Source organism: Coregonus clupeaformis, chromosome 20 (genome assembly GCF_020615455.1).
Source record: "Coregonus clupeaformis isolate EN_2021a chromosome 20, ASM2061545v1, whole genome shotgun sequence".
Taxonomy (NCBI): domain Eukaryota; kingdom Metazoa; phylum Chordata; class Actinopteri; order Salmoniformes; family Salmonidae; genus Coregonus; species Coregonus clupeaformis.
This window is the reverse complement of record NC_059211.1, coordinates 52,258,238-52,272,711: the sequence shown is the minus strand read 5'-3', so window position 1 is coordinate 52,272,711 and position 14,474 is coordinate 52,258,238. Positions and strand designations below refer to the sequence as shown.

Below are 14,474 nucleotides of genomic sequence, written 5' to 3'. Positions count from 1 at the left end.
TTGGTAGAGCATGGCGCTTGCAATGCCAGGGTTGTGGGTTCGATTCCCACAGGGGACCAGTACGTAAAAGTATGAAAAACGTATGCAATCACCACTGTAAGTCGCTCTGGATAATACGCTCTTATTGGCAAGACTCAAGCTGAAATTTGAGGTAAACAATTAGCAACTACATTTCCATACAGCCTCTTTAAGATGTCACTGATAGAGCAAGGTCTCCAGTACATAACCCGATCAGCTTCAGTCATGTCAGATCAGTGACCACTTCGAGGAAGAAAGGAATCATTCAAAAAATATTTAACAGGGCCTTTGCATTCAGGGCGGTAGCCAGCTCTTCACTAGTTTCATAGTGGACTTACAGCGTAGTGGTAGAAACACTTTTATTCCCTTGTTTAAAGAAGTAAATCGTAATTTTCTTTACATACTCATTGGCAGAAATGAATCAGAACATACAAGTATTAACATGAACATAAGAACAATCACTTCTTGTGTTTCTTGAATGCTTGAAAAGTACCTCTTTGGTGTGGATGGGTACCTTAAATCAGGGTTTCCCAAACTCGGTCCTGGGCCCCCCACATTTTGGTTTACGCCCTAGCATTACACATCTGATTCAAATAACTAATCATTAAGATTGGATTATTTGAATCAGCTGTGTAGTGCTAGGGCAAAAACCAAAACGTGCACCCAGGACCGAGTTTGGGAAACCCAGCCTTAAATCACGGTACTCTGGTCGATCTACTGGCACAAAAAAAACGCTCGCATCGGATTGAGTCTCTACACAAAGCCTTAAACACCATTTAACAACATGATTTCCCAAATCCCTTTTTCGATCTGAGTGAGGTGGATTGAACGGCAGACATTTGTTATGGGGGAGTTGAATGGGTTTGCAACACTGTGATAGCTTGAGTCCTCTCTGGTCAATATGGGCCACTCTAGTAGATTGTTTAGCCCATATACAGTGAGTTAAAACACTATTAAGTTTGTGGATTTCTCCTGGAGTCTGTTCAAACTGGTCTACAGTCTTTATCTTCCCGTCATCCAGCGTGCATTGGACTTGTGTGGTCCTGGTTCATCATGGTTCAAGCTGTATGTGCATGGGTAGGCTACCGAGCTCATAGACAAGTAATGCTGCAATCAATTCACTTTAAAAAAATTACCAAGCCAAATAAACATTGGACGATGACAAACGACATACTGTACATACACACACAACAAAACAAACGAACATACAAACAGTAAGATACCCCCCCCCCGAAAGGGTTTTAAAGGGAATCTCCAATGGTCTGCACTTGAATGAAAAAGGACAATCATCTTTCGTTTAAGTATTTTTTTTTTTTTTTATAAGGGCACATGATTATTTTTCCAGGTAGCTAAGAACCTACACTGGCATTGTCTTTTTCTTCTTCTCAAAGTCAACATCACAATTAATTTTGTTTTTGTTCAAGTCTAAAGTTTTTAGTGTTCGCTCATTTCCCCCACCCCCCAAATCACATACACAAGTCTTTTTAAGAGGGGTTGGCATTCTCCAGCAGGGGCGGGCCGTCCCGATGCACTAGGGATGGGTGTGACACCGACTCCCTTTTGTACGTTTTGGGGGGGAGCTTGGGGATGACTTGAGCGGTGGCGCTGCTGGTGCTCTGGCGGGGGGGCACAGGGGGCCCAGATGCACCCCCCGGAGAGAGGAGGGCTGAGTCGCCGTAGCAGTCTGGGCCGCCGGGCCCCAGCAGTGGCAAGGGCGGGGAGGGCAGGTGCTTGCGCGGCCCCAGCGAGGGCGAGGGAGTGGGGGGCGGCGGCGGGGTGAGCGGGCCGAACGGCGAGGGGGGGAAGAAGGTCTGGCTCAGCGTGGGTTCGCTGCTGCGGACGCGGCCCTGCGGGGGTGGCTGCAGGTGCAGGGGGCTGTTGGAGCTGGAGAAGACGTCCGGCGTTCTCACGGGCTCCCGCGGCGGCAGGGTGGGTGGGCTGTCAGGCGGCTCCGACACGGAGGTGCGCTCGGTCGAGAGCGAGTAGCGCGGCGAGTAGACCTTGGTGGTGGTGGGCTGCCGCGGGGGGATGGCAGGGGGGCTGTCCAAGTGCTTTGACATCATCTGGAATGTGAGAGACGTGCAGGTGGAAAAGGAGAAAGGAGGAGAAGCACAAACGTTATGGAGAGTGAGGGAGTATGACTCGACAAACTCTCGGAAATGTCATCTAAATCTCCAGAAATTACTCACAGTGGAACTTAGCTGTGTTTCATTGGATATTTAGCATTCCACATCTACACTCTTGAATCAATCAATCAATCAATCAATCAATCAATCAATCGAGAATCATCCTAATGGTACAGTACAGTCTCAGAAAAACTTTAGGTAGCAAACATGTAAAAATAGAGTCACCTTCGAAGGGGAAGATTCAGTGGGGGCGGATTCGGGGCGTCTACGAGGGGGCACAGGTGGGGGGACGGTGGCGTCTTCAGTGCTCCTGTGGAGACTCACCATGGAGGAAACTGAGGAGGACCCTGGAATAGAAGGAAATGAGGTTAACTCAAACTAAGCCTTACAAGAAGACAGTAATCACACATATTTAACCCTAATTCCCCAAATCCATCCCATACAGGACTCTACAACTCAGGGATGGGCAACTGAGTGTCTGGGGTTCTCTATTTTGCCTGGCACTTGACTGTTTCCTAGGTCTTAATCATACACTGATTTCAAAGGATGAAAATATCTGCAGACATTCAGGCCCACGAAGAATGGAGTAAAAACAAGCATTGAAAACTTGGAAAATGAAAAAATAGAGAAAGAGGATGATGAATGGATGGGTAATAGACACTCTCCTTTCGGGAACGGTATACAAAGACACCACTAAAGTATTATGTTCGAGGAAGCAATCACGTTGACCAACTTCAATAATGCATATTACTATGGTTTCTACTACATACAACTACTACTAACTATATACCACAGAGTGATGTTGTACAAGGATGCTTAGAGCAAAACCTCACAATGACAATGAATTCAGGACAGGAGAACAGGAGGGGGTGACACTGATCTAAGGTCAGTTTAGCTGGCCAGTATACTGGTTAGAGTCAGGATTCAGAGCGGGGTAAACTGATCCTAGATCTGTATCTGTGGGCAACGTCTACTTGGAGCTACGAAACACACATAGACGACAGAGAGTTTTTTGCCATGGAGACGGACAGGCGCAATGGTGGGCGGAGATGGGAGCAATGAGGTGGATGTCAGTTGCATGCGGGTAGGGAGAGGCAAGTTGGGCTTGGGAGGGTCAGAATGAGTGAGAGGCGGGGGGCGGGTTGATGTAGTAGCTTGGATGGGGTGTGGGTGGAGGGGTGGTGAGGGGACACTGACAACAGGAAGGCTTTGAGAGGGTCATACTAACGTGGGCCGTGTGGTAAGGAGACCGGGGCAAAGATGCTGTCGCAGTCTGGACGGAGGGAGAGGCCGGAGGAGAGAGAAGAGAAGAGAAGAGAGAGAAAAGGCCCTGAGAGGAGGAGAGACTGAGGCGGATGGACTAGTTTCATTTCGGACCACCCAACCTATCACCCATTAACCCCTTTATGTGTTCACTGTTCACAATTCTGAAAGGACTGCGGGTGTCATCACCTCCCCACACACACCTTGTTATAACAGAGTTCTGAAAATGGGAAAGTTACTGATATAATGCGAGTTACAGGGTAATGTAGAATGGGTTAGTTCAGAGTTAGTATCTTCAGGGCAAGTGGTTGTGTTGTGTTGTATTCCGTTGGCTGTGCTCAGAACCATATACTGTACATAAAATCGGAATACTAGCATTATCCATGTCGGCGTCAAACATTTCTCAGCGATAACACTCAATTGCACTCTGACTGGTCTTGCATGCATTGTTCCTTCCTCCCTTCCTTGGAGTAATCACTGATCTGACATGACTGGATCGGTGAAAGCTAAGAAGTTGAACACTTTGCATTAAACCTAGCTAATCACTTATCATCTTAGATCAGTGATTACTCCAAGGAGGGGAGGAAGGAAGCATTTAGACAGTTTTTAAACAGGGCCATTTTCTTTAGGTGCTCCCTTAAATTCAAAATCTCAAACTGTGTTTAACAAACTCTCAAACACTTCCTCTATAAGCTCTGACTGCTCTCCTCCCAACCTCCCCTCCGATCCCCACCCAACCCGCTCCCCCGTCCGGCTCGAAGGACCACCTACTTGAGTGGAAGGGGCTGGAGGGGCCCTGGGGCGAGTCGAACACGCTGCCAATGTCCGTGGAGCTGGAGGCAGCCGAGGCCGGCGGCGGCGTGAGGGGCGTGCGCGGCGAGTTGGGCGCCGAGGCGGCGCTCTCCATCTCGCTGTCAGGGATGCGGCTGTAGCTGATCTTGCGCGGCTCATTCTGCAGTGGCGTCGGATGGCGCATGGTGCCCGGGCGCACCGAGGACGGTCGCACGCCGGGCGACTTGAGCGGGCAGTTGTACTTCTTGGGCTGGAAAGAGAAAGGGAGAGAGGGGGGGGAAGAGAGGTGAAGGAGGGGTCAGGGCAACACTTCTACAATGTTTATCAGGGCTACTCAACTACAGACCCTCAGCCCTCAAGTCCTGCTGGTTCTTTTCTATCTGGTAGCTAATTGATCAATTAAATGTCAGAGATTGAGGGACTATCTGGTTGGTGAGTTACCTACAGGTAACGGCCAAAATAAACAAACACCAACATAAAGTGTCTAGATAGGGTGTGGGGCCACAAAAGGCAGTCAGAACAGCTTCAATATGCCTTGGCATAGATTCTGCAAGTGTTTATAACTTTATTGGAGGGATGTGACACCATTCTTCCATGAGAAATTCCATAATTTGGTGCCGTTCCAGAATCTCTCATAAGTGTTCAATTGGGTTGAGATCTGGTGACTGACACACACACACACTCCCTTTATACACTCTATGCACCTTTGAGACACCTCTTTCAAAGTCACTGAGATCTCTTCTTCTAGCCATGGTAGCCAAAATAATGGGCAACTGGGCATTTTTATACATGACCCTAAGCATGATGGGATGTTAATTGCTTAATTAGCTCAGGAACACCTGTGTGGAAGCAACTGCTTTCAATATACTTTATTTCCCTCATTTACTCAAGTGTTTCCTTTATTTTGGCAGTTACCTGAAATTGTTATAGGTATCAATTCTGCTGACAAATTTTCAGTCTTTTTTCTACCTTAATAGCAGGGGCGTTGCGTCCATATAGAGCGCTCGGACGCCGCCCCACCTGGCAGCAATGAGATAAAAATGGATTTACAAAAAAGTAATATAATTATAAAATATTGTAATAATATCAAGTTTATGTGTATATAAATAGCTGCATTTAGATTACAAAATTGAAAAAGTGCCGAAAATCGGCAACGTAGTTCCAGCATTTCAGAGCGCTTCTCAAGCAGCCTCATTCAATGCAATTCAAAGTAATACCCCCTGCGGTTAGCATAGGATTTTAGCCGCTCTTATTGAACCTATCCAGAGCCCCTGGTTTGCAGTTATAACTCTGAACACCAGATGGCGATGATCTACAAAACGCTGCACTGTTGTCAGGTATGAAGTGAGCGCAGACACAGAAGATGACACTGTCAAACAGCTGTTCCAGCAAAGTTCAAACGAACCATGATGTTAGCTAAAATTAAACTACTACAAGTTTTTGTCTGGTATTGTATTCCCACATGCTTGTAAGTCCAGCAAATAAGTTGAACATTTGCAGAAGCCTACTTATTCCATTTGGAAATGTGGACTTAATTAAGTGTTATTTGTCAGCTACTTATTGCCAGTTTGCAAAGTGTTGACAACAGCCCCACCTTTTGGTACACATGTGGTACATATGCGCTTGTCTAGTCTGTGCCATTATATGTGTCTGAGTTAGCTTTCCATATTTTTCTTGTGGATTTCTATTATTGCATCAGTCAGTGTGTGTGCACATGTATTGTGTGTGTCTGAGTTAGCTTTGTATCTTCTTGGGTAAAGAGAACCAGGTGTGTTGGAAATGTCATGAGACATCACTGCTTAAGAGTATACATGGAGCCACACATGCTTAAGCGTGGCTCAGTGTGGTCCAGTGCCGCTCAGTTGGTAGAGCATGGCGCTTGCAACGTCAGGGTTGTGGGTTCGATTCCCACGGGGAGCCAGTATGAAAAAGTATGAAAATGTATGAACTCACTACTGTAACTCACTCTGGATAAGAGAGTCTGCTAAATTATGAAAATATACAAAAATGAATAATGGACAAATAGTACTTTTCATCTTAACTCATGAAGTTCCAATGTCATTCTAACAAAGGTTTGAAATACAACAACTAATCAAGCTGCATAAGGAGTCCGAGAGAGGATAATCATGTGAACCGTAAGGAGAGGAACAAGACACTTACAAATCGAGGCAACGACCGGGCATTCCGAGGCTCGATCTCCAGCGACTTGTTGAACAGATAGTCAGCAAACTCCTTCTCTGCCTTGTCCTCCATTGGATTGAGGTTTTCAAAGAACTTCTGTGTTACACAAAGCAGAGCAACAGGGAGTCGTCAGAAAGACATATACATTGGGGGGAAAAAAGTATTTAGTCAGCCACCAATTGTGCAAGTTTTCCCACTTAAAAAGATGAGAGACGCCTGTAATTTTCATCATAGGTACACAGACAAAATGAGAAAAAAATATCCAGAAAATCACATTGTAGGATTTTTTATGAATTTATTTGCAAATTATGGTGGAAAATAAGTATTTGGTCAATAACAAAAGTTTCTCAATACTTGGTTATATACCCTTTGTTGGCAATGACACAGGTCAAACATTTTCTGTAAGTCTTCACAAGGTTTTCACACACTGTTGCTGGTATTTTGGCCCATTCCTCCATGCAGATCTCCTCTAGAGCAGTGATGTTTTGGGGCTATCGCTGGGCAACACGGACTTTCAACTCCCTCCAAAGATTTTCTATGGGGTTGAGATCTGGAGACTGGCTAGGCCACTCCAGGACCTTGAAATGCTTCTTACGAAGCCACTCCTTCGTTGCCCGGGCGGTGTGTTTGGGATCATTGTCATGCTGAAAGACCCAGCCACGTTTCATCTTCAATGCCCTTGCTGATGGAAGGAGGTTTTCACTCAAAATCTCACGATACATGGCCCCATTCATCCTGGTCCCTTTGCAGAAAAACGCCCCAAAGTATGATGTTTCCAACCCCATGCTTCACAGTAGGTATGGTGTTCTTTGGATGCAACTCAGCATTCTTTGTCCTCCAAACACGACGAGTTGAGTTTTGACCAAAAAGTTATATTTTGGTTTCATCTGACCATATGACATTCTCCCAATCCTCTTCTGGATCATCCAAATGCACTCTAGCAAACTTCAGACGGGCCTGGACATGTACTGGCTTAAGCAGGGGGACACGTCTGGCACTACAGGATTTGAGTCCCTGGCGGCGTAGTGTGTTACTGATGGTAGGCTTTGTTACTTTGGTCCCAGCTCTCTGCAGGTCATTCCAGAACCCCCCGTGTGGTTCTGGGATTTTTGCTCACCGTTCTTGTGATCATTTTGACCCCACGGGGTGAGATCTTGCGTGGAGCCCCAGATCGAGGGAGATTATCAGTGATCTTGTATGTCTTCCATTTCCTAATAATTGCTCCCACAGTTGATTTCTTCAAACCAAGCTGCTTACCTATTGCAGATTCAGTCTTCCCAGCCTGGTGCAGGTCTACAATTTTGTTTCTGGTGTCCTTTGACAGCTCTTTGGTCTTGGCCATAGTGGAGTTTGGAGTGTGACTGTTTGAGGTTGTGGACAGGTGTCTTTTATACTGATAACAAGTTCAAACAGGTGCCATTAATACAGGTAACGCAGTGGAGGACAGAGGAGCCTCTTAAAGAAGAAGTTACAGGTCTGTGAGAGCCAGAAATCTTGCTTGTTTGTAGGTGACCAAATACTTATTTTCCACCATAATTTGCAAATAAATTCATTAAAAATCCCACAATGTGATTTTCTGGAGAAAAAAAATCTCAATTTGTCTGTCATAGTTGACGTGTACCTATGATGAAAATTACAGGCCTCTCTCATCTTTTTAAGTGGGAGAACTTGCACAATTGGTGGCTGACTAAATACTTTTTTCCCCCACTGTACATTGTTGTCCTAATGACGATAGACAAGGGTGTGGGTGATTGGAGACAATGGATAAACAACCAAATAGTACATGTCGGGAGCGGGGTGGCAGTAACTCTCTACTAAGTGGTGAATCCTAACTTCCACTCGTCTAATTTTCACTTAGTCATGCATTGATGTCAATGAGACTAAAGTTGAAGCTAGGAAGCATCACTAAATGTATATCTAATAAAAAACTAAGAGGTTGCTATGACTTATGACTTGGCAAACTGTCAACTGTACATGGTAATTGTAGAGATGAAATCCTGAAAGGAAACAAGCGAAATTATGTTTCATATGACTTATATTACTTCCTTGTGTTACTCATATTTACACCCATTCATATTCCACGTAACTAAATGGTATTTGTGAAAGGTCGATGGGTCGGACCATGCTGCAAAGCCAGAAGTATGATGATTTCTCCAAACATGTTGACTATGCAGGCTGGCCATATAGTGGGAACCAACTTCAACTGAACGTGCGACATCACTGTTTTCGCTCCTCACCCGGATATCGCTCTCCACCCGTAAGCAGTAGGGCTGGTTCTGGTACTGCTGGATCTCCCCGGTGATCTCGGCCACTTTCCGTCGCTTGCTGAAGTTGATCAGCTCCTTGCCATGCCTCTTCAGGAAGTCAGGGTTGCCTTCCTCCGTCTTCAGGATGTTCGTCAAGTAGATCCCTGAGGAGAGAAAGAGAGAGAGAAAAGACATGAGAGAGTGGAGTAATGATGGACTGGCACCGGTCCGTGGAATGTTGCTGGCCGGTCCCAGAGATGGTTAACCAACACTAGTTTTAATGTAAGTGGTCCTCCAATGAGGAAAAACCCTAGCTTAGGATAGCATAGGATAGGATCAACTTTAATGTTCCCGAGGGGGAAATTGTCTTAGACACACAGTACTGCTGTATACAAAAGAAAAACTATACATTACTTGTGAGTCCCTGACACAAAAGGGACCATAGCTTCCTGGTCCCTGGTATCAAAAAGGTTGAGAAACACTGCTCTAGAACATACCAAAGAAGGGGACACAGGGGGGATTGATGGAGCGTAGTTTTGCCAGGTACTTCTTGTAGTGGTCCTCGCTCAGTTCGTGGGCCTCCTCCAGTATCTTCCGCTGTCGGCTTGGAATTTGCTAGAGAGGGGGCGAAAGTTCACAGTCAAAACAAGTGTTAAAGATTTCGTCCTACAGATGTGTCTCTATGGTACACAGAGGCAAAGTGTGTCTATAGAGAAGAAATCCGTCATTTTGTGTTACCTCAACGTAGATACTTACTAATTACAATACTCATCAACACTAGGCACTTATTTGGTACCGCATGATTAAATCTTCATTGGATTTATGCATTGCCAGATAGTACCAAGAAAGTGTTATCACACTATTTCCTAACAACAACACCTTGCAGAAAGAACCCCTCCGGCCTTCCTCACCTCGAAGGTGTGGTCTAGCCGGTAGATGGGCGAGGAGTTCATGGCACTGACCACCTCGAGCACGCCGTTGAAGTTGTTGAGCTCCTGGAACACCTGCAGGATCTCGATGATACGCGCCACAACTGCCGCCCGCTCTTCCAGATTCTCTGTCTCTACGATACACCTGGTGGAGAACGTAGTACATTGAAAACAAATGCTATTTAAACCCAGGGGCCAGGGCTGTGTTCAATAGGCACCAAACGGACAACTGACAAACAGGGAGGGACTACCTGGATTTGTCCAACAAGAAACATACATTTTTGTTTTGAATTGCAAAACGTTTTCTGCTGCATGCCCTAATAAACATGACATAGTTAGGTCAATAACTTCCACAGCTGGTGGATGACAAAGTGTAAGGTAAGTGGGGGAAAGAAAATACTTATTGGCACATTTTAATGCTCCCAAATGTGTTAATTAGTAACATCATAATGACCTGTTAGTCCTCATTTGGTAACATGGTGAGCTATTAAGTCAGTGTAAGGACACATTTCACACAACCAATTCAGTGGCCCCTGAAAACTAATCAGGAAGTCTCAGGAGATATCAAGCCTGGTGTGATATCACACTTAAAATCAGACAGGGATTAGCAGCTCATACACAAAGAACAGTCCCAAATGTTTGTTTCCTTTTCCCCTTGAGAGTCAACATGGGGAGGATAGGAGTAATCGCAGCCTTGTTTAGGGTTAAATTCTGCCACCTGCATAAAGCATTCATAACACCTGTATGCATTGCACTAAAGGACATGACATAACTATACTGATCAAATACATAAACGCAACATGCAACAATTTCAACGATTTTATTGAGTTACAGTTCATATAGGGAAATTCATTAGGCCCTAATCTATGGATATCACATGACTGGGCAGGGGCGCAGCCATGGGTGGGCCTGGGAGGGCATAGGCCCACCCACTTGGGAGCCATTTAGTGGCCTTTTATTGTCCCCAGCACAAGGTGCACCTGTGTAATGAACATGCTGTTTAATCAGCTTCTTGATATGCCACACCTGTCAGGTGGATGGATTATCTTGGCAGAAATGCTCCCTAACAGGGATGTAAACTCATTTGTGCACAACATTTGAGAGAAATAAGCTTTTTGTGCGTATGGAAAATTTCTGGGATGTTTTATTTCAGTTCATGAAACCAACACTTTACATGTTGTGTTTATATTTTTGTTCAGTATACATTCAGCTACATAACAGCTACATAATATACTGATATCATGCCATAAATTCATCATAGCAAATGTTTTGTCAACACTGCAAGTGTAAGGAGTATCATGGTCTCGTTTCACATGAGGACCGCTTCTTTGTGCTGCCAAAACACAAAATGGGCACTCTTACTTTTCGAACCACAACGTGAGGTTGGTGGTGTGGCGGATCATGCGCAGAAGGTTGGGCGAGTTCAGCTCCTTGTCCTCCTTCGTCCACACGCTGCCCACCAGCTCTGACGGCTGCACCGCCCTGTAGATAGAGGTCAGAGAGAGGTCAATAATGCAGAGGTCAGGGGCTTTGACGCTTCAAGTAGACGCTCCAAACCAAAGATCTAGGAGGAGATTACCATTTACCCGAACTATTATATGCCATTATCCAAAGCAATTTACAAAAAATGTATGCAGTCACTATACTGCATGTTTATGTGATCCCAGCAGGAATTGAAGCCACAACTTTAGTGTTGCTAGCACCATGCATTCACCATGTGAGACACAGAGGACCACCATTATTAGTTATATGACAAAAAAAAAAATTGGACCTTGTGTTAAAAAAATATGCAAAAAGAAAATACACAATCATAAACAAGTTACATTTCTCAGCTACTAGGTTTTCAATCAACACACTAAACTGCCCGAGCGGCACCAGAACATCCAATTTTAATGAGATCTGCAAATTGTTCCAGCAGTGGGGCGCATTAAAACTAAAAGCGGATTTACCTAATTCGGTGGAGACCCGAGGAACCTCAAGAGTTAACCAACCCTGTGAATGCGTTTTGTAACTCATGTTTTTATACTTCAACAAAGTTAAGTAAGTCAGAAGCTTGTGTAGTAGAGCTTGTAAACAAAGACAGAGTAATTAAGTGACCTATGGGACATTAATGAGGACCAGCTCCTTCATGGACATTTCAATTGATATTCTTACAGTATATCAATTGAGTTACCCCTAGATGCTGATCCTAGGTCAGTTTTGAATTTTCCCCAGTAATGGTTACGGTTAGAATTGGGAGAGGGGAAGCTGATCCTAGATCTGCACCTAGGGGAAACTTCACCACAGAGCGTGGGAAAGAAGTGAGGGGATAACCTTGCGTATGGCCCAACCTAGCTGTTCCCACAGGCCCAGTGACGTCAGAGGGGAAGTGTGTCCCCGTGTCCCCTCTTTGGTGCTGCAAGTTTGTGTTTGTGTATGTGTGTGTGTGTGTCCTCTATTGTACTAAACGATTTTAATCTGACAAAATGGGAAAACATAGAAACACATTCAGACAAGAGGTGGATCCAAAGTGAAGACTACATCAAGTGTGACAAATCATGAACTGGAAAAAATGTCATCCACTTATCCATAAGAATATCAATTGAAATGTCCATGAAAGAGTATCTTTCAATGTAAGTGAACGCTTAGGAGGATCTGGGTGCAACTGCAAAGATATGAATCCTGAAAGAATATCCCAAACTACAGTTGGTAGTTTTTACAGTCCTATTACCATTGAGAACTTTCTAATTACTTGAAATTATGTAACAAAATTGCTAGAAAATAATTACCAGGTATTTAGGGGACTAAATAAAGTGGTACACCTCCACCCTTCATTCCCCACCTGGTATGAAGTGAACAAATAAAGCACCTAGGCGTATGTCGCACCTCACTACTTCACAGGAGAGGCATTTGAACGTATTTTTTTAAAATCTAAATGCGTTTTGGGGCAGAAATACCTTCTGGACATGTGAACTTTCATGTGCCTTAATAACAAACTTGTATTCCATCTATACTCCTGAGTGGCGCAGTGGTCTAAGGCACTGCATCGCAGTGCTAACTGTGCCACTAGAGAATCCAGGCTCTGTCGCAGCCGGCCGCGACCGGGAGACTCATGGGCGGCGCACAATTGGCCCAGCGTCGTCCAGGGTAGGGGAGGGAATGGCCGGCAGGGATGTAGCTCAGTTGATAGAGCATGGCGTTTGCGACGCCAGGGTTGTGGGTTTGATTCCCACGGGGGGCCAGTATAAAAAAAAATTTTTATTCACTAACTGTAAGTCGCTCTGGATAAGAGCGTCTGCTAAATGACTAAAATGTAAATGTAAATACAATTGTTAAATTATGAGCTTAGTTGGTTTAGCCACGGAAAAAGACATTCCCTTTAGCCTAACCTTCCCGCTAGCCATGCTTGGCTGAGATAATGGGTTGATTGGACATGCCGGGAGATGAGTTTGGATTGGTCTGCCATGTAGCATGCTTTTATCTATAACGTGAGCTGAGTATGTGTTGATAATCCTTTCTACCGCGTCTTTTTTGAAAGATATAACGTTGGCCATCAACAATTACAAAAGTTTTGCTACTTTTCTCAACAACATTGATGCCCTGGAATTTAGCAGGCGCTATCGACAGATTTCTGCACACGCCACGGTCAGTGTGAACCAGAGTGACTTGACACAACGTTAGCCAAACAAGATGTAGCTACAAACAAAACTGAGTTAAATGGTTCCAGTCTGCCGTGAAGCGTTCATCCATGTATACGGGTAAGAGTGTAGCTACATCTTCAAATATTATACGTTTCTAATTTAGTCAGAAAGTCATTTTCATTGCAAGTTAAAACGTACTGTTAGCTTGCTAGCGAACGTTAGCTTGCTGGCTCACTAGCTAATGTTACGTGTATGATCTGTGTAATAATATTATTCAAATAAGAATCCATTTGCATTGCTAGATACAGCCTAATGTTAGCTAGCTAGCTAACATTGGACCTAGTTGGTTAGCTTTAGCTATCTGCAGATTCATACTACAGCTATGACAATCAGTTTGTATTGGTGATATTAGTATGAGTTGGGATTATGCCGGTTCATTGTTTAGCTAGCTAGCTACATGTCTCAACAAAAAACTCCACTTTGCCAGATTATTACATGACTCATCAAGTTAGCCAGGTGTGTCTGGGGGTGATTATGGCCATCTATTGTATTAAATGAACATGTGTCTAGACAATAGTGACCCATCCACTTAGCTAGATGTGGCTGGGGGGTGGTTATAGTATTTCTTTCACATGACCCATCAATTTAGACAAGTATGTCTGGGTAAGCATCATCTAATAATTATACATTATTTACACTAATTTTATTTGGACACTTTCTATTTTGATATTGCTACTATGCAAATATGCAAGTAACCATTTCACTGTACCGTTTACACCTTCTGTATCCTGTGCATGTGACAAATACATTTAGATTTTATTTGATATAGTATGTGTTTACCAGAGACGGTAATGTGAAGAACAACATGACATGCACCAAAGTCAGATAGGCCAAGGACTAGATAAAGTGTATTTTTACCTGGAGTTTTTCCTTATCGTAGGCTACTACTTTTACCACTTTTAGTCTTGAAATCCTTGGTTGTTTACTACACTACTCACTCGATTTAGCACATGGCCTCACATGTGAATCCTTAAAGAGATGAGTTGGACTAAGGCTTAAGAGCGTGTGAACGATGATGAATGGGTGTAGACAAAGAAGAGCTCTCCAGTAGGTGTACCAAAACATTCAAGGGGCCATTTTCTCAAAAGTGGGGTTACAAGTTTATCAACTTTCAAAGCAGATTTACTTTCTCATTGTTCCGCAACTGGAGTTTATGATATAAAATGTTCTAGCTCTGAGTCTGTACTTTTATCCAATAAAAAGAACTGGAGTTAAGAAACAGTGCCGCGGATGGCCATA

The 14,474-nt window shown here is 44.2% G+C and overlaps 1 protein-coding gene across 4 annotated transcripts in view; it reads right to left on the bottom strand.

Annotated features, from left to right (window-relative positions):
* Positions 1-363: 363 nt before the first annotated feature.
* The window catches only part of LOC123481437 (son of sevenless homolog 1-like), a 75,879-nt gene continuing 61,768 nt past the window's right edge, over positions 364-14,474 (bottom strand). The window contains exons 15-24 of one of the 4 annotated variants that reach the window (XM_045205570.1): positions 10,918-11,037; positions 9,538-9,700; positions 9,124-9,241; positions 8,618-8,790; positions 6,360-6,476; positions 5,169-5,219; positions 4,179-4,449; positions 3,373-3,417; positions 2,370-2,491; positions 364-2,081 (exon numbers count right to left, since the gene is read on the bottom strand). In XM_045205570.1, the coding sequence (XP_045061505.1) occupies positions 1,503-2,081; positions 2,370-2,491; positions 3,373-3,417; positions 4,179-4,449; positions 5,169-5,219; positions 6,360-6,476; positions 8,618-8,790; positions 9,124-9,241; positions 9,538-9,700; positions 10,918-11,037 (1,759 nt within the window). In that variant the 3' untranslated portion in view covers positions 364-1,502. The remainder of the gene's footprint in view (positions 2,082-2,369; positions 2,492-3,372; positions 3,418-4,178; positions 4,450-5,168; positions 5,220-6,359; positions 6,477-8,617; positions 8,791-9,123; positions 9,242-9,537; positions 9,701-10,917; positions 11,038-14,474) is intronic. The other 3 variants (XM_045205571.1, XM_045205572.1, XM_045205573.1) reach the window with 3 other exon arrangements.